The 21,027-nt window shown below is 36.4% G+C and overlaps 2 protein-coding genes across 2 annotated transcripts in view; both read left to right on the top strand.

Annotated features, from left to right (window-relative positions):
- Window positions 1-326: 326 nt before the first annotated feature.
- Window positions 327-21,027, top strand: part of LOC136830571 (uncharacterized) — a 51,550-nt gene continuing 30,849 nt past the window's right edge. The window contains exons 1-2 of the mRNA XM_067090092.1: window positions 327-370; window positions 18,885-18,983. The gene's annotated coding sequence lies outside the window, so the exon portion shown is untranslated. The remainder of the gene's footprint in view (window positions 371-18,884; window positions 18,984-21,027) is intronic.
- LOC136830877 (uro-adherence factor A-like) lies at window positions 9,927-13,899 on the top strand. The gene is made up of 4 exons (XM_067090849.1): window positions 9,927-10,095; window positions 10,309-10,771; window positions 10,965-11,292; window positions 12,379-13,899. The coding sequence occupies exons 1-4, from the start codon at window positions 9,927-9,929 to the stop codon at window positions 13,897-13,899; spliced, it is 2,481 nt and encodes an 826-aa protein (XP_066946950.1).

The raw sequence follows: 21,027 nt of genomic DNA, 5'->3' as shown, positions 1-21,027 counted from the left end.
GTTTTTTTAACTGGTTTTGGTGATTATAGTATGTCAAAATCTATTCGTCTGCTGTCGAGTGCAACTGCTTTCAAGTTATGAAATCAAACCTTTTGTATTTTAGGTACCAAAAGTGTTCAGACAACGATGGTGTTCAAATCTTGGAGAAAAAATAACGGAATCTACAGCTACGGAAAAAGAGAAACAGAAAAGGGGAAAGAGAGACATAGAGGAGAGAGAGAGAAACAGTCTTTTACACGTCGAAGTGACGCTTTGAGACCCGCTTCAAAACAAACTTTGTCTTGGATCCAGCCTCCAAATGGCGAATGTCCGCGGAAGGAAGGATACGCGATCTCCCTGTCAGCTGGGGCCCTCTATAACACGTCCCCTGGTAAGATTTTGATTAATTTTTGACTCCATATCTTTTCTGCATGATTTTCACACTCGGTGCATGGCCCACGCAGCTTTCTCGAAAATATTCCAGACGAAAGGAAGGAACCATTTTCCTCGTAGACACGTCCAGCCGATAGGAGTTGCGTAAGATGTCGACCGCCCGATGCCAAGTTCTCATCTATTTTTCGAAATGTCGACCTTCCTTTCCTCTTCTCTTTCGGACGAATGGTGCCGGCGGGTGTGTGTGTGCCTTCCCTGGCCGTCTGTCACTCCGCAAGCTGTAGTTTTCTGTGGCCAAACGTAGATTTAACCTCTGGATTAGGTAGTCGGCAACCGCTTATCAATCTACCACTGTTTTGGCGTGCTTTCGTTCGTGTGTTTGCAAGCATTTGAAAGCTCACGCATGCGTGTTTTGGGGGGGATGGCAAACACTTGGGCCAGTTTCACAGAGTTATTGCGAATATCACCAATGTAATTATCACGATAATCACCGTGACCATTCGACGTGTCAGTCAATGCAGGTGAAACATTGCAATGCGGTCGCTGGTCATTGACTTGCAAGACTAGTCCGGACTTTCACGAAAGCGAATACCCAAAGGAGAGTTGAAGCGATGAGAAGGTTTTTAAAACAAAATGTGCTGAAACAATGAGATATTAATACGGACTGGGTTATGAGGGTAAAACAAGGTAAACTGGTAAGAGGGGGGTGAATGATTATGAAGGATTCAAGCTGTGCTACGTAGATCTATAACCAAACAGGAGAGAAAGTTACTCATTAAAAAAAAATGGCTGCTGTTTATCTATTAATGTATCTCTCTGCTTGATCAGGAAGAGTTCACAGTCAGTTTGCACAGCAATGACAGAGATATTAATAGAAAAAAGCTGTTAACCATGAATTATGATAGTTACCCCACACTCAAGCGTTATTTCTCGTAGGGGGGTAGCGCCGTCAGTCCACCTCATGCTATGTACTGTAGGCATTGCTAAAGGTTCTTTGCAGCGTCCCTTCGGCCCCTAGCTGCGACCCATTCCATTCCTTTTACTGTACTTCCATTCATATTTTTTCAACCATCTCGCTATCCACCCTCTCTTGACAAATATTCCATAGGGCTACTGAGAAGTTTTCCTACTGTTACACCTTTCAAACCTTCCTAATCTAAACAATTTCCTTTTTAGTGCTGAATGACCTTGTAGGTTCCAGTGCTTGGCCTTTGGCCTAAACTCTGTGTTCGGTCAATTCAAGCGTTATTTCCACTGTCCTTTACGAATGCTTGGACGCAAATTGCACCACTTACATTTCCCTTCACAAACAGCAGGAAGTTGACAGTTTTCTGTACAAGTACATCAGTGACACTAACAACAAATTAACAATTAATAATTACTAATCTAGATAAAGACTTAATTCTACAACAGACAGACGGATAAGAAAGTAATGATAATTTTTATGAAATATGAACGCGACTCAGTCCCGTGGCCTTTCATGTCAGAAATGAAATGAATATTTTACGGATTTTTTAATGAGATGTCATTTGCTCGGCGGCCTCGAAGCGTGACATGGCGTAAAAAGACCGGTCGGATATCGCTGTTCTATTGTGTTTTGTCATAATCCGAGATAAAACGAGCATTAGCCTAGATGATTGGGCCATTTTGCCGAGACTGGGGGCGATTTAAGAGGCTGGTGTTGTGGATAAGAGCGCCATAAATGGAATAAATCAAATGATGATTGCTCGGGGCTTGCGGAGGCTCGGTTGCAGGCGTTAAAAAAAAAAAAATTCTACTTTTTGCGGGTTTAAGAGTCCATCTGGAGGCACTAGGAGGATGTAGATTCCTTGGCCGTCTCACTTCCTCCAGAGGATCAGGATACCCCGAGGAAAGGACCGTGCGGGACCCCCGAAAACCCGAGCAATTTTCCTGGGAAGTTCCCCGGGCTCACTTGAGGCCCTCCGTCTCATCTACCCGACGCTCGGGGAAATCTTCTTCTTCCCGTCCGGATCCAGGCCTCGTCCCACCTGCCTTTAAAAACGAGTCTTCGTCCGTCACCGGGAACCTATCTGTCTTCTGGACGTCCGTTCTGTTCGCGATCGGGTAAAATAAGCCTTAAAAAAGGGGCTGACCTACATAACAACTTCGTGGTGCTTGCTTGCTGCTCCGGTTTCGAGAGCGCGGCAGCAGCGGAGGCTTCCATCTTGCTCGGTCGGTCGTCAGCCGCCGCGCGGATTTTTCTCCCAAAGTTGCCCCCCCCCCCTCTCTCTCTCTCTTTTCCGTCCATCGACGGGGGACGCTCGCCTGCTCGTTCGCGGCCCTTAGCGGATAAACAACGAATGAATGCTTTCAAAATCACTCACGGTTGATCAAAAGGAGTGGGGAGGTGACTGCCTGCCGCCGCCGTGAGGACGCCAGATGACGATTCGGGGCGAAAGTTGAGAGGCTTCGTCGAGTTGTTGCCGAGTGGCGTTGATGGCGGTGTGGGTTGGACTTCCGCAGTGGAAGAGACTCCCTCCTCTTCTCCTTCGCCTTCACTGGACGATGTTCTCCAGTGGCGAATGTCTAGGAAATGTGAGGGTATTTCCCCCCTGCCCCCCCCCAGGAGACACCCCCCTGAGAGGAGAAGACTTTTTTTTTCTTGTTTAATATTTTGACCTTTATCTTTTAACCCCGATGACATAAGGCTATCGTCGTGTGCGAGATATGTCGGCGGTAAATTGCTGTGACGTTTTGATAATAAACACTAATTGCTCTACGCATTTACGTGTGTTCATAGCTGGACATATGCGCATCAAATATACGCTTACATCATCCTGTAAATTATATTGTTTATAAAAATATGACGCGCGTTCGGAACGCGCTTGAGTGCCATTCGTTTCTGCATGAAAAAAGTGAATAACGCCAGGCGCTTCATCCCCTATGGAAATCGAAAGATTTAGGGAACACAAAATTACCAATGAATTCCGAAATCCAAACCAAAGAGAAGTGACCAGGACAAGGGATTGAAGAAATGTATTAGGCCCAGGTTTCACGATTCCCACACAGAATATATAGGAAGGGGAAGGCTGACAGGCACAAGGGGGTTCGGAACTTATCTTCAGCGTAGCTAAAGTCAGACGCATTGGCAAAAATGCAATCTTCTTAACAGCTGATGCAACAAAACGAAAACACTTTGGTGTGACAAGTGGGCGGGATATGGGACAATCACCCAAGTCATAGGCCTAGTTAACAAGCCAACTTATCACACCACGAGGGCGTCATGAGTATGGGATTATTATTATTATTATTATTATTATTATTATTATTATTATTATTATTATTATTCAGCAGACGAATCCTATTCATATGGAACAAGCCCACCACAGGGGCCACTGACTTGAAATTCAAGCTTCCAAAGAATATGGTGCTCATTAGAAAGAAGTAACAGTAGGTAAAGGGAAGTACAGAAAGAAGAGATCACTTATTAAAAAAGAAAAATAAATGAACAAACTAATAAATAAACGGATAAAAATGAAAGTAAATTATCAAAATGCAAGGAGAATTGCATCTTCGCTTGAACTTCTGAAGAAGTTCCAATTGCACATCTTCAGGGAGACTGTTCCTCAGTCCAACAGTGTGAGGAATAAGGGACCTCTGGATCTAAGAATTTCGACAGTTAGGCACATTCACTGCACATTATTGCTGCTGTTCTTACCCACAAACGTGTCTGTACACAGACATACCTGCATGACATACCTACAAAATATGAACCAATTCTCAGAGGAGGACACCTTCCATCAAACACAGTCAGAAACAGTGCCCTGGACAAGAGACTTCCCTCAGCTGACACACACTGGGGCTTGATATTCCTACAAACTATGTCTTGAATGATGAACAAGAGAAGCCATTAATGAATTAAGCACAGAAGGCTTCTCTGGGCACCTGCTTTAGTGACATGTACCCAGAGGGGGAATGGGCACATACTCCCTCTAGAAAAGGACTGAGGGTCACCCCGCTAAAAACATTAAAAACACATAAGCACTTAAGTGTAGATTTAGGCAGGTTATATGGAAACCTCCAAGGAAATGGAACCCAGTGGAAAAATGGCAATTCAAATGTGCTATTGTCAACACAGGTGAAAAAAAAATGATGTGTAAACACAGGTGAAAAAATGATGTGTCAATTCAAAAATAACACTTAATATGGAAAACTATATGTAGCTTGGAACTTTTTTAATGTCCTGCAAAAATCAAGGCCTTAATTGTTGTTGATCTCTCTCTCTCTCTCTCTCTCTCTCTCTCTCTCTCTCTCTCTCTCTCTCTCTCTCTCTCTCTAGAAAGAGAAAGACATACCCACAAGAGCCCTTCTCCTTAAAATAACTCTCACTCTCTATTTCCCTCTCTCTCTCTCTCTCTCTCTCTCTCTCTCTCAAACTACATTAGAATTACTGTATACTGTATGAAACAGTATAACTCTGTGGATACAGAAAGGGAATTTGTATATTAAGGTCAAAATTAGTTATACCAGCTTGAATAGAATGGACTTATTATTATTATTATATTATTATTATTATTATTATTATTATTATTATTATTATTATTATTATTATTATTATCATTATTATATTATTATTATTATTCAGAAGATAAACCCCTATTCATGTGGAACAAGCCCACAGGGACCATTGGCTTGAAATTCAAGCTTCCAAAGAACATGGTGCTCATTTTTGAAAGAAGTTACAGAAGATAATAAGAAATATGGACAAAAAAGAGACCAGATATTATAAAAGAAAGGCATAAATGAAAAAATAAATAGATAAAAATATAAATAGATTAGTAATAATAATAAGTACGTAGGTATATGCAAATACAACTGATCACAGATATTTAGAGATAAAAGATTTTGCCATATAAAATTCTGTCGAATATAAACTCAATGACACAGTCTTAGCCTATCCTATGTTTCAAAGAATGACCTGGTTTTTGCACAGACTGAGACTCTGGGTTTTGAAACTGATCATGGTTGAGGATTTTTCATCAGTTCCAGTACTGGGAACTAGTGAGTATTCTCAGCTGGTTGTATAGCAAACTTTGAGGATTTTTGCATCAGTTCTGTTACTAAGAACTAGTGGATATTCTTAACTGGTTTTATAACAGATACTGAGGATTTTTCATCAGTTCTGTTACTAGGAGCTATCTAGTATTCTTAGCTGGTTTTATAACAAACACTGAAATCTTTTTCAGCACTTCTGGTACTAGGAACTATAGCGTATTCTTAGCTGGTTTTATAGCAAACATTGAGGATTTTTTCATCAGTTCTGTTACTAGGAACTATTGAGTATTCTTAGCTGGTTTTATAACAAACATTGAGGATTTTTCATCAGTTATGCTACTAGGAATTATCTAGTATTCTTAGCTGGTTTTACAATAAACATTGATTATTTATTCATCAGTTCTATTACTAGGAATTATTGAATGTTCTTAGCTGGTTTTATAACAAACATTGAAATTTTTCTCAGCACTTCTGGTACTAGGAACTATAGAGTGTTCTTAGCTGGTTTTATAACAAACATTGAGGATTTTTCATCAGTTCTTTTACTAGGAACTGTCTAGTATTCTTAGCTGGTTTTATAATAAATATTGACTATTTTTTCATCAGTTATATTCCTAGGAACTATTGAATGTTCTTAGCTGGCTTTATAACAAACACTGAAATTTTTTCAGCACTTCTGGTATTAGGAACTAGAGCATATTCTTAGCTAGTTTTATGGCAAACATTGAGGATTTTTCATCAGTTATGTTACTAGGAACTATCTAGTATTCTTAGCTGGTTTTATAATACACATTGACTATTTATTCATCAGTTTTATTACTAGGAACTATTGAATGTTCTTAGCTGGATTTACAACAAACATAGAAATTTTTTCAGCACTTCTGGTACTAGGAAATATTAAGTATTCTTAGCTGGTTTTATAATAAATATTGAGATTTTTTTTGTCAGTTCCAGTACTAGGAACCATTGCGTATTCGTAGCTGGTTTTATAACAAACATTGAGGATTTCTCATCAGTTCTAATACTAGGAACTATCGAGTACTCTTAGCTGGTTTTATAAAAACATTGGGGATATATTCATCAGTTCTATTACTAGGAACTATTGATTCTTAGCTGGTTTTCTCACAAACGCTGAATTTTTTTTACAGAACTTCTGGTACTAGGAACTATCTGGTATTCTTAGCTGGTTTTATAATGAACACTGATATTTTTTCAGCACTTCTAGTACTAGGAATAGGAACTATTGAGTATTCTTAGCTGGTTTTATAGCAAACATTGAGGATTTTTTCATCACTTCTGAGACTAGGAGCTATTGAGTATTCATAGCTGGTTTTCTCACAAACACTAAATTTTTTTCAGCACGTCTAGTACTAGGAAGTATAGAGCATTATTAGCTGGTTTTATATAAAACACTGAGGATTTTTTCATCAGTTCTGTTACTAGGAACTATAGAGTATTCCTAGCTGTTTTTATAACAAACATTGAAATTTTTTATTGCATCTGGTACTAGGAACTATAGAGTATTCTTAGCTGGTTTCATAACAAACACTGAGGATTTTTCATCAGTTCCAGTAATAGGAACTAGTCAGCAATCTTAATTTAATTTCATTTGCATTATTTGCACGCAATTACCTGATGAAAACCATTGTACTGATGTCATCTGTCACTGTGGCATCAGAATCTATGTAATATAAACAAAGCGAGTAACAAGGCATTTTATGAACAAGACATGACTTCACCTGACTGTATACGGGAAACTGAGACAGGCTTTATAAATCCGGTATCAGTTTCCCATATACAATCACAATCAGGTGAGGTCATCTTTGGTCCATAACATGCCTTGTTACTTGCTTTGCTTATATATTTTATAAATTCTGGTGTGACAGTGATAGATGGCGTCAGTGAAATTGTTTTTATGAAGCAATTGTGTGAAAAGCTGACAAAATCCTCAATGTTTGTTTTACAACCAGCTAAGGTTACTCATTAGTTTCTAGTACTAGAACTGAAGAAGAAATTTTTTATATATGTTAAAAAAACAGCTAAGAATACTTACTAGTGTCTAGTACTGGAACTGATGAAAACATCCTCAATGTATGTTATAAAACCAGATCAGATTACTCACTTGTTTCTAGTACTAGAGCTGCTGACAAAATCCTCAGTGTTTGTTATAAAACCAACTAAGATTACAAGCTAGTTTCTAGTACTAGAACCTTGGAAAAAATAATAATTTTTAAAAATCAGCTAAGATTTTTAGTTTTTAGTTTCAGACCTTCTGAAAAAATCCCCAATGTTTGTTATAAAACCAGCTAAGAATACTCAATAGTTCTTAGTAATAGAAATGATAAAATAGATCCTCAATGTCTGTTATAAAACCAACTAGGATCACTTACTAGTTTCTAGTATTAGAACAGTTGAAAAAATCCTCAATATTTGTTAAAAGACCATATAAAATTACTCACTAGTTACTAGTACTAAGCTGATGAAAAAGTCTTCAGTATTTGCTATAAAACCAGCTAAGATTATTCAATAGTTGCTAGATTAGAACCGGTGAAAAAATACTCAATACGTGTTATAATACTAGCTAAGATGACTCACTAGTTTCTAGTACTGGAACTGTTAAAAAACTCCTCAGTATTTGTTATAAATCCAGCTAAGATTATTCACTAGTTGCAGCAGCAGAACAGTTGGAAAAATCCTTAATATCTGTTAACAAAACTAGTCAAGATTACTAACTAGTTTCTAGTACTGGAACTGATAAAAAAAATCCTAAATTTATAAAAACATATATGATCACTCACCGGTTTCCAGTACTGCAGAGCATATTGGCCTTTTCAGAACCTTGAATAGCTTGACAGAATTTACAGCCACGCAATGTCAGGTGCTAATTGACTTGCAAATAAGCTCCCCATTTATTTCAGGGCGTGAATACGATGACCACCCTTCTACCCTAAGAATTACACAACGCTGGCATTCAGATGAGAAAAGCAAGGGTCACAAGGCTTTCCACGACAGCATCTGGGCATCAGGTGCCCCATTCATGCATGTATGTTTTGGAATCACTTGAAGAGGTTTAAAAACACACTTTGGGTAGATGGACTTGCAGATGAACCTGGAAAGACAAGGGCTTCTACAATTAGACATCATGGTCAGAGAAGTTCTGAGACAGGTAGATACCCTGTAGTACTTAGTGTATGCATGGTGTCAGGTTTTGGGAAACACTGATGAAATGAGAGCCAAGAACACGTAGAACTGCTGGAGATGCAAAGGCTGGAACCAAAGGCTCAAAATTCAAGAGTATGATGGGAGAGAAAAGAAAGCCATTTAATTAAAATATAGACGTAAATGTGAGCAAGTGCCCTAGAGAGAATAAGTTGTTCTTAAGTTAGGTATACCTTACTTTTACCAGACTACTGGGCTGATTAACAGCTCTCCTAGGGCTGACCAGAAGGATTAGACTTATTTTACGTGACTAAGAACCAGTTGGTTCTGTAGATATGTGAATGCAGATGCTAATGAGCAAATGGACCTCAAAATTATAAAAGAAAATAAGTATATGGGGAGGTAGAAGGACAGCCTGAGGAGAATACACTCCTGGCTCGATGGAGTGAGTATTTTGAAGATTTACTGAATCTGGAGAACAGGAGAAAGGACAGCTGAATGATGCAGGAGTGGAAGTGGCCAGATCTTTGTGGAAATGATGCTGAGGATGGAGAAGCACCAGGTTCCAAATATGGTAGAGAAAGGAATGGTTATTCCTTTGCATAATGGTAAAAGTGATATACTGTAGGTAATTGAGAATGACAAGAGTATAATCACACTCAGTATATCAAGGAATCTGTATGGTAGTATTCACAGGAAGAGGCTGCAAGTGCCACACATGAATCTAGAGAAGCTCAACGAATTTTTCTAGATACACGGTGCCATATATGGAAGCGAGGGGGCGAACGGAAATGTTGTGTGGGGAGATTGTATGGCAAAATGGAATTTGATGATCTAGGCATGGGAAATATGGGACAGAATGAGGAAAGCAGAATCAGGAGAAGAGAAGTAGAATGAATTAAACTAATAGCTAATCTTTTCTGAGTTTCAAAGCACCAGCCTATGGTTAATGTATTCACTTGTTGTTGTTCAGCCCAGGGTCAGACTCTCCTTCCACTGACCCCTACGTGGGTTCACAGAATGAAGGTTCACCTTGGACCAGGTTCTAAGACAGTACATGATGTCTCTAGGATCTTAGTGGCTGTGTTGACCTTCTCTTTTGTGATGCCATGGATCTCTCTCTCTCTCTCTCTCTCTCTCTCTCTCTCTCTCTCTCTCTCTCTATATATATATATATATATATATATATATATATATATATATATATGTATATGAATACAGTATATATATATATATATATATATATATATATATATATATATATATATATATATATATATATATAATACAGTTTTACAGTGAAGGTCTGTTTAAGCAATAAAGGTTACTTCTACTGTTCTACAGTAAAGGCCACTTTTGCAGAAAAGGTTAGGTTTACAATGAAGGACAGTTATACATTAAAAGATAGTTTTGCAGTGAAGGACAGTTTTACATTAGAAGATAGTTTTTCTATGAAGGACAGTTTTACATTGGAAGACAGTCTTACAATGAAGGACAGCTTTACATTAAAAGGTAGTTTTTCAATGAAGGACAGTTTTATATTAGAAGGTAGTTTTCCAGTGAAGGACAGTTTTACATTAGAAGATAGTTTTGCAAGAAGGACAGTTTTACATTAAAGATAGTTTTTCAATGAAGGACAATTTTACATCAGAAGACAGTCTTACAATGAAGGACAGTTTTACATTAAAAGGTAGTTTTCAATGAAGGGCAGTTTTGTATTAGAAGATAGTGTTTCAGTGAAGGACAGTTTTACATTATAAGATAGTTTTTCAGTGAAGGACAGTTTTACATTAGAAGATAGTTTTTCAGTGAAGGACAGTTTTACATTGGAAGATAGTTTTTCAATGAAGGACAGCTTAACATTAGAAGATAGTTTTTCAGTGAAGGACAGTTTTACATTAATAGATAGTTTTTCAGTGAAGGACAGTTTTACATTAATATATAGTTTTTCAGTGAAGGACAGTTTTACATTAGAAGATAGTTTTTCAGTGAAGGACAGTTTTACATTAGAAGACAGTTTTTCAGTGAAGGACAGTTTTACATTAGAAGATAGTTTTTCAATGAAGGACAGATTTACATTAGAAGATAGTTTTTCAGTGAAGGACAGCTTTACATTAGAAAATAGTTTTTCAGTGAAGGACAGCTTTACATTAGAAGATAGTTTTTCAGTGAAGGACAGTATTACATTAAAAGATAGTTTTACACTGAATGAAAGTTTTACAACGTAGGGCAGTTATAGAGTCAAGGACAATTCTGCAATAATGGCCAGCTGTCCAATGAAGGCCAGTTTTGCAGAAAAGTACAGTTTTCCATTAAAGACAGTTCTACAGTGGAAGATATTTCAATATTAGAAGACAGTTTTAAAAAAGGGACGGGACAGTTTTATATTGAAAGACAGTTTTACAATACTTTCTCAGTCAAAGACCAGTTTTACAGAGAAGAAGAATTTCTCAGTCAAAGACCAGTTTTACTGCAAAGAATACTTTCTCAGTCAAAGACCAGTTTTACAGAGAAGAAGAATTTCTCAGTCAAAGACCAGTTTTACTGCAAAGAATACTTTCTCAGTCAAAGACCAGTTTTACAGAGAAGAAGAATTTCTCAGCCAAAGACCAGTTTTACTGCAAAGAATACTTTCTCAGTCAAAGACCAGTATTACAGCAAAGAATACTTTCTCAGTCAAAGACCAGTTTTACTGCAAAGAATACTTTCTCAGTCAAATACCAGTTTTACATCAAAGAATACTTGGTCAGTCAAAGACCAGTTTAACAACAAAGAATACTTTCTTAGTCAAATACCAGTTTTATAGAAATGAATACTTTCTCAATCAAAGACCAATTTTACGGCAAAGCACACTTTTTCAGTCAAAGATCAGTTTTATGGCAAAGAATACTTTCTCAGTCAAAGACCAGTTTTACAGTAAAGAATACTTTCTCAGTCAAAGACCAGTTTTACAGTAAAGAATACTTTCTCAGTCAAAGACCATTTTTAAAGAATACTTTCTCAATCAAAGACCAATTTCTCTTTCTCAGTCAAAGACCAGTTTTACAGTAAAGAATACTTTCTCAGTCAAAGACCAGTTTTACACCATAGAATACTTTCTCAGTCACAGAGGCCAGTTTTACAGCAAAGAATACTTTCTCAGTCAAAGGCCAGTTTTACACCAAAGAATACTTTCTCAGTCAAAGGCCAGTTTCACAGCAAAGAATACTTTCTCAGCCAAAGACCAGTTTCATATCAAAGAATACTTTCTCAGTCAAAGACCAGTTTCTCATCAAAGAATATTTCTCAGCCAAAGACCAGTTTCACATCAAAGAATACTTTCTCAGTCAAAGGCCAGTTTTACAGCAAAGAATACTTTCCCAGTCAAAGGCCAGTTTTACAGTAAAGAATACGTTCTCAGTCAAAGGCCAGTTTTACAGCAAAGAATACCATCTCAGTCAAAGGCCAGTTTTACAGCAAAGAATACTTTCTCAGTCAAAGACCAGTTTCACATAAAAGAATACTTTCTCAGTCGAAGACCAGTTTTACAGCAAAGAATACTTTCTCAGTCAAAGACCAGTTTTCCAGCAAAGAATACTTTCTTAGTCAAAGACCAGTTTCACAGCAAAGAACACTTTCTCAGTCAAAGGCCAGTTTTACAGCAAAGAATATTTTCTCAGTCAAAAACCAGTTTTACACCAAAGAATACTTTCCCAGTCAAAGACCAGTCTCACAGCAGAGAATACTTTCTCAGCCAAAGACCAGTTTTACATCAAAGAATACTTTCTTAGTCAAAGACCAGTTTCACAGCAAAGAATACTTTCTTAGTCAAAGACCAGTTTCACATCACAGTATACTTTCTCAGTCAAAGGCCAGTTTTATGGCAAAGAATACTTTCTCAGTCAAAGACCAGTTTCACAGCAAAGAGTACTTTCCCAGTCAAAGGCCAGTTTTACAGCAAAGAATACATTCTTAGTCAAAGACCAGTTTTACCGCAAAGAATACTTTCTTAGTCAAAGGCCAGTTTCACAGCAAAGAACACTTTCTCAGTCAAAGACCAGTTTCACATCAAAGAATACTTTCTCAGTCAAAGACCAGTTTTACATCAAAGAATACTTTCTCAGTCAAAGACCAGTTTTACAGCAGAGAATGTTTTTTCAGCCAAAGACCAAAGTTTCAACATCACAAAGAATACTTTTTCAGCCAAAGACCAGTTTCACATCAAAGAATACTTTCTCAGCCAAAGACCAGTTTCACATCACAGTATACTTTCTCAGTCAAAGGCCAGTTTTATGGCAAAGAATACTGTCTCAGTCAAAGGCCAGTGTCACATCAAAGAATACTTTCTCAGCCAAAGACCAGTTTCACATCAAAGAATACTTTCTCAGCCAAAGACCAGTTTCACAGCAAAGAATACTTTTTCAGCCAAAGACCAGTTTCACACCAAAGAGTACTTTCTCAGTCAAAGACCAGTTTTACAGTAAGGAATACTTTCTCAGTCAAAGGCCAGTTTCACATCAAAGAATACTTTCTCAGTCAAAGACCAGTTTCACATCAAAGAATACTTTCTCAGTCAAAGACCAGTTTCAAAACAAAGAATACTTTCTAGTCAAAGACCAGTTTCACAGCAAAGAATACTTTCTCAGCCAAAGACCAGTTTCACACCAAAGAATACTTTCTCAGTCAAAGACCAGTTTCAAAACAAAGAATACTTTCTTAGTCAAAGACCAGTTTTACACCAAAGAATACTTTCTCAGTCAAAGACCAGTTTCACATCAAAGAATACTTTCACAGTCAAAGACCAGTTTTATAGCAAAGAACACTTTCTCAGTCAAAGACCAGTGTCACATCAAAGAATACTTTCTCAGTCAAAGGCCAATTTCACATCAAAGAATACTTTCTCAGTCAAAGACCAGTATTACAGCAAAGAATACTTTCTCAGTCAAAGACCAGTATTACAGCAAAGAATACTTTCTCAGTCAAAGACCAGTTTTACAACAAAGAATACTTTCTCAGTCAAAGACCAGTATTACAGCAAAGAATACTTTCTCAGTCAAAGACCAGTTTCACAACAAAGAATACTTTTCAGTCAAAGACCAGTTGTACATCAAAGAATACTTTTTCAGTCAAAGACCATTTACAGATCAAAGAATACTTTCTCAGTCAAAGACCAGTTTTACTGCAAAGAATACTTTTTCAGTCAAAGACCAGTTTCACATCAAAGAATACTTTCTCAGTCAAAGACCAGTTTTACTGGAAAGAATACTTTTTCAGCCAAAGACCAGTTACAGATCAAAGAATACTTTCTCAGTCAAAGGCCAGTTTTACGGCAAAGAATACTTTCTTAGTCAAAGACCAGTTTTACACCAATGAATACTTTCTCAGTCAAAGACCAGTTTTACAGCAATGAATACTTTTTCAGCCAAAGACCAGTTTCACATCAAAGAATACTTTCTCAGTCAGAGGCCAGTTTTACGGCAAAGAATACTTTCTCAGTCCAAGACCAGCTACATAGCAAAGAATACTTTCTTAGTCAAAGACCAGTTTTACGGCAAAGAATACTTTCTCAGTCAAAGAACAGTTTCACATTAAAGAATACTTTTTCATTCAAAGGCTAGTTTTATAACAAAGAATACTTTCCAAGTCGATGACCAATTTTACGTCAAAGAATACTTTCTCAGTGAAAGGCCAGTTTCCCATCAAAGAATACTTGCTCAGTCAAAGCTTGTACCGTCAAGAATGATAAAAGTACCTCCACTCAACCTGCTTATAGAGAGAGAGAGAGAGGGTGGACCTTTCCTTAAGAAGAATATCCCGTATTGCTCTATTTAGGAAGCCTGTATCGTCAAGATCGCTAAAAGTACCTTCATTCTACCCGCTTAGGGAGAGAGAGAGAGAGAGAGAGAGAGAGGCTGGACCTTCCCCTAATAAAAATCCGCTAAAGTAAGAGAACGCTCCAGAAATGGCATGTTTTTTCCCCCTGGGTTTTTTGCCCCCGCCCTGAAAGAAGGAAAACGGGCATCTCTGGTACTCGCCGCCTCTAACCGACCCGAACGGGTTTGCGCTAACTCGGAGCCGCCTCGCCTGATTTTTTTTCTTTTTTCTCTTTTAAATCTACACCCTTCCGTGCACAGGGTACGTCGGGGTGGGAGCGCGCGACTTGGGTATGCTGCCCAGGGGCGAAGTTGTTGGGTTCTCGATTCCAGAGGCGAACTTATTGGTTGGATGTTTTGGGAAAATGTATGAATTTTGTTCTGAATTCTGAACGTTCTTTTTATAAAGCTACTGGTTTTTATATTATTTCAGACTTGCGTTAGTTTATCCTGAATTTTTTTTCTCGGGCATTGGGTATGTTTTCGTAAGCATACCAATGTCTAATATGCCCCAATAACTTTTACGATTAATTAAATCTCTATTGCCAGTCTTTCTTAACGTTGCGTTTTAACAGAGATGTTTCACATTCACATTTAAATACCTGATCCCCTTTTCATACAGAGAGCGACCGCATTCGCTCAACGGCAGAGGCACTAATGTGCAACAAATGTCTCGCCTCGCCGCCGAACTTCTCGAAAGTTCCAGACGTCCTTTGTTCCACACACCGCTGGGCTGTGGAACAGCCTCATTACTGAGGATGTGAAACTGGAACTTCAGAAGTTCAAGCGAAGGTGAGATGCATTACTGCCCTAAAACAATTCACCTTGTGCTTTTTATAATTTACTTACATTTTTATCTGTTTATTTATTAGTTTGTTGATTTGATTTTTTTATTTTGTAAAAAGTGAGTTTTCTTCTCTCTCTCTCTATTTTTCCTGTTACCTGCTGTTACTTTTTTTTCTGATGGACACCTTAATATTCTTTGGAAGTTTGAGGTTCAAGTCAGTGGCCCCCTTTGGTGGGTTTGTTCCATAGGAATTGGGTTCGTCGTCTGAATAATAATAATAATAATAATAATAATAATAATAATAATAATAATAATAATAATAATAATAATAATAATAATAATAATAATAATAATAATGACAAGTCCACACACACGAACAATAAATATATATATATATATATATATATATATATATATATATATATATATATATATATATATATATACACTGTATATATATATAGTGTGTGCGTATCTGTTTGTATATGCGTGTGTATGTGTGTATATACGTGTGTGTATGTGAATTTATTACCTATTATAATTTGAGGAATAGTGTATTACTATACAGTATATATACATACATACCTACATACATACATATATATACGTACATATATATATATATATATATATATATATATATATACAGTATATATATTTGATATTTATAAAATCATTGTCTGTATAGATATAATAATTTCACATTATAGTCTGTACATTAATTCTTAGTATCTCTAATTTCCTTTTTATTATTTTCAGTTTTCTAACCTTCTTAAGTGAATCATCTTTATACACATTCCGGAAGTTATTGAATAAAATATTACAAGTACGAAATATGTTTTTTTTTATTTTGCAATATATACAGTATATATACACATGTATATATATATATATATATATATATATATATATATATATATATATATATATATATATATTTGTGTGTGTATGTGTTTCATAAATAACCTCATTTAGTTAACTATTATTATTATTATTATTATTATTATTATTATTATTATTATTATTATTATTATTATTATTCAGTTCTAAAAGTCAGATTTCTGTACCTTCCTCTGTACTTCTTGTGTCATATAATCTGACGTTGCTTCTGCTCCGTCTATCCAGCACTTCAGAGGTTAAAAGACCATTGTATATATATATATATATATATATATATATATATATATATATATATATATATATATATACATATATATATATATATGCACACACACACATATATATATATATGTATATATATATATATATAATATATATATATATATATATATATATATATATATATATATATATATATATATATATGTATATATATATATATATATATATATATATATATATATATATATATATATATATATATATATATATATATAAATTATTGCGAATAAATATATGACTTTACTGTATATTATGACAAAGAAAAATATATAAAAATATTAATTCCCTATATCAATATAAATATACATATGCAATATATTATTCCAATCTTATATATATTATATGCAAGTCAGCCAATATGTATTCGGTATCAAATAGGGAGACATATATCCAATCATAAAATATTTCAGTTTACGAAATTCTGGCTTTTTTATTCTTTAAATTTTGTAATTTCATCCAACATACATCATCTGATAAAGCCTTGTATGGGATGTCAATAAATAGTCAGTTCACTGACTTTACTGTATATGGGATGTCAATGACAAAGTCAGTTCAAAAATGTATAATTCAATAAAAATTCACAGTCAGTTCACTGACTTAGCAGCCATGTATATGGGATGTCAATATACATTCACAGTCAGTTCACTGACTTATAGCCCATGGGATGTCAATACATTCACAGTGTTCAATTATTCCAATCTTGTATATGGGATGTCAATTACATTCACAGTCAGTTTGACTTAGCAGCCTTATATGGGATGTCAATATACATTCACAGTCAGTTCACTATTCAGCCTTGTATATGGGATGTCAAATGAGGAGACAGGCAGCTGTATATGGGATGTCAATCCAATCACAGTCAGTTAACTTATTTCTTGTATATGGGATGTTTACATTCGAAAGTTCACTGACTTGCAGCCTTTATTGGGATTCAATTTAAATTTTGTAATTTCATCCAACATACATTCACAGTCACTTCACTGACTTAACAGCCTTGTATATGGGATGTCAATATACATTCACAGTCAGTTCACTGACTTAGCAGCCTTGTATATGGGATGTCAATATACATTCACAGTCAGTTCACTGACTTAGCAGCCTTGTATATGGGATGTCAATATACATTCACAGTCAGTTCACTGACTTAGCAGCCTTGTATATGGGATGTCAATATACATTCACAGTCAGTTCACTGACTTAGCAGCCATGTATATGGGATGTCAATATACATTCACAGTCAGTTCACTGACTTAGCAGCCATGTATATGGGATGTCAATATACATTCACAGTCAGTTCACTGACTTAGCAGCCTTGTATATGGGATGTCAATATACATTCACAGTCAGTTCACTGACTTAGCAGCCATGTATATGGGATGTCAATATACATTCACAGTCAGTTCACTGACTTAGCAGCCTTGTATATGGGATGTCAATATACATTCACAGTCAGTTCACTGACTTAGCAGCGTTGTATATGGGATGTCAGCATCGGAGGAGAAATGCCCTTTCCAGCACGTGCCAACAGCACCGTATACACTTTCGAATTATGGAGGTCAGAGAAAGAGAGTCAATGTTTTTTTCTCGTTTCACGTTGGCTTTGCAAATCATCACCAGGTCTCAGGATCCGAGAAATGGTGGTAATGGTGATGATCGTGATACTTTCCCACAGAGGAGGATGTCGGGCTATTGGAACTTCAGAAGTTCAAGCGAAACTGCAATGTATTATTTCTCCCCTAATACTGATCTCCTTGCATTTTAATACGTTTTTATTTATTTATCAATTTATTGATTTGTTTTTTTTTTCCTGTAGATTCCTTTACCTCCTTTTTACTCTTTTGTAACGAACGCCATATTCTTTGGAAGCTTGAATTTCAAGTCAGTGGCCCCTTTGATGGGCTTGTTCCATATGAATGGGTTTCATCTACTGAATAATAATAATAATAATAATAATAATAATAATAATAATAATAATAATTTCTAATAATTAATAATAATAATAAGTAATAAAAATCACAAATAATAATAATAATTACTATGTTAAATAAAGATTCGAACATTTGAACAGTTGATGAAACACCGTTCAATGTTGGAAAGTTTTTGTATACTAAATATTTACTATATAAATTATACCCAAATAATAAAATAATAATATTAATAATAATTAATAATAATAATAATTCGAACATTGAACAGTTGATGAGGAACACCGTTCAAGTGTTGGAAAACTTTTGTTTAACGTTAACATACTGATGAGGAATTTACTAGGTGTTGAAAGTCTTTTATTTTTCAAATAATAATTTAATATATAATAATTTTAATAATTGTTTTTAATAATAATAATCTAATAATAATAATAATAATAATAATAATACTTTCCCACATGGCTGAATGGTGAGCATACCTCCATACTTGGAAGGAGATTCTCATGTGAAAATGCCATTTGATAAAGACATGCAACAGTGAAATATGACTCGGTGCTATTCCTTCCTCCTCAAGAATACTCTCTCTTTCAGAGACCATCGCCTTCAGGACCAGCTTCGGCTATGACTTCTCTGTGCCATCTGGTATTTACCACCTGGGGATAAAGCTGAGATTGTCCAGGAACTCATGAGGTACGTGTTTATGTTGAGGTCTCCTTGGGAACGTCAGTAATCTTCTTCAGACTTTAACTTCGTAATTTACTTATATTTTTATGTATTTATTACTTTAATTTTTTTTAATAAGCAGGATCTTTTCTTTCTTTTCCTTTACTTCCTCTTGCTTCTTTCTAATGAACACCTTAATATTCTTTGGACGCTTGAATTTCAAGTCAGTGGCCCCTTTGGTGGGCTTGTTTCATATGAATAGGGTTGGTCTTCTGAATGATAGCAGTAATACATACATATATTTACAGTGTGCAGCTTGTTTCTAGAAGGATAGCTAGCTTTGCTTCTTCTTCTTCTTCTTATTTTTGCGCAGGATACCCCCTTCTTAATAATCCACCCCCCCTAAAAAAGCGGGAAGTAAGGGTGAACTACAGAAAGTTTTCAAGTGCACAGACCGCTCGCATTCCATCCTGAAATCGCTAAGTGATAGTAAACACTGGAATGGAGAAAAAATCCACAGTTATGTATGGGTACAAATATATTTAAAAACGAATCTAAGCAGAGAGCTTTCGCGAATCATGTTCGATTCCCCTTTTCAGGGGACATAACTGTGGAATGGTTTCTCCATTTCACGACTCACGCTGCTATAAGCATTTTTCAAAGCTGTAATATTGACCTTGACTGTGGATGACTGACGGTTTCTGGGATCCATATCTTTTCGGGCAAAATCTCTCAGTGTGGTGTCTTTTTTTTTGAGAGAGAGAGAGAGAGAGAGAGAGAGAGAGAGAGAGAAGCTATTGTTTATGTTTTTATGGTCTACCCAGAAAATCAGGAACTTTTATCAAAAGGAAAAGTAAAGAAATGCTTATCACTTTTGTTCTTGTGCGACGTATATTTTAATTTTTTTTATCACTTATTTACTTAAACATTTGTATTGAATGTTCACCTTGATCCAAAACAGTCGGCCACTACCAGGTACAAAACTCACTGCTTCAGACATATCTTGATTAGTTACTCGTAGGACATCATCTGCACTTTGTCTCTTACTTATCTTATTTATCACCTTGTCTCTCTGTTGATGACTGCAACAGCATCAACAACGAGAACGCCATAATAAGTCTCTATCGAGCGTTACTGATCATGGTGTGCAAAAAATTTATCTCATATGTCACGTCTCTCCTCCTAGCATCACTTCTGCTTCTCTTGCAAATCATAAAAGGCCTCTCTGGAATTCTGTCTCCAGAGACTTCGGTCCTTGGGGCTGTCATCCCAATCTGTCTTGCTGGTGGTCCTTGTGTTCAAACTGCTCTTGACTTTTTGAATCTCACTGGCCAAACTCGACCACACCATTCCTACGACATAGGTACAGGGTCTTTGGAGGAGCTCATAGAGCTGAGAGAGTACGACATAGGTACAGGGTCTTTGGAGGAGCTCACAGAGCTGAGAGAGTACGACATAGGTACAGGGTCTTTGGAGCAGCTCATAGAACTGAGAGAGTAGCCACTTAGGTGCTGATCTTATGTGTATATGCTCGGTCTCTGGGACACTGCGTGCCAGGTCAATGGCCTGTTCCTTGCTTTTGCCTCTTCTGACCAAAAACTGAACCTTAAACTCCATTTTTCTTGAATTATTTATCTAAGGAAAGCCTTTCTTGTGTGCCAGTTCAATACCCTGTCCCTTGTCTATGCCTCTCCTGACCAAAAACTGAACCTCAAATCCCAATTTTCTTGGATTATTTATCTAAGGGAAGCCTTTCTTGTGTGCCAGTTCAATGGTCTGTCCCTTTGCCACCTATGCCAGTTCAATGGCCTCCTGATCCAACAACTGAACATTAAACCCCAGTTTTCTTGAACTGTTTATCTAAGGAAGCCCTTTTTTACCCAAGTGGATATACAGAGAGTCAGAGCACAAGTTCTGACTTGTGCTCTTCAAGAACAGAATAGAATAATGAATAGAATTTAGGCCAAAGGCCAAGAGGTAGGACCTAAGTGGTCATTATGTGCTGAAATGGAAACTGAGAGTGAAAAGGTCTGAAATGTGTAACAGGAGCAAAGTCTTGCAGTTGCACTAT

This window comes from Macrobrachium rosenbergii, chromosome 47 (assembly GCF_040412425.1).
Source record: "Macrobrachium rosenbergii isolate ZJJX-2024 chromosome 47, ASM4041242v1, whole genome shotgun sequence".
NCBI classification, from domain to species: Eukaryota; Metazoa; Arthropoda; class Malacostraca; order Decapoda; family Palaemonidae; genus Macrobrachium; species Macrobrachium rosenbergii.
This window is presented reverse-complemented; position numbering and strand designations above follow the sequence as displayed.

Bases quoted from the DNA above. Each gene is read 5' to 3' on its own strand.
- LOC136830877 (XM_067090849.1), top strand. From the start codon at position 9,927: ATGAAGGACAGTTATACATTAAAAGATAGTTTTGCAGTGAAGGACAGT. The intron at 10,096-10,308 runs GTAGTTTTCCAG...TTACATTATAAG, and splicing joins GGACAGTTTTATATTAGAAG to ATAGTTTTTCAGTGAAGGAC. The intron at 10,772-10,964 runs GTAGGGCAGTTA...ATACTTTCTCAG, and splicing joins CTGAATGAAAGTTTTACAAC to TCAAAGACCAGTTTTACAGA.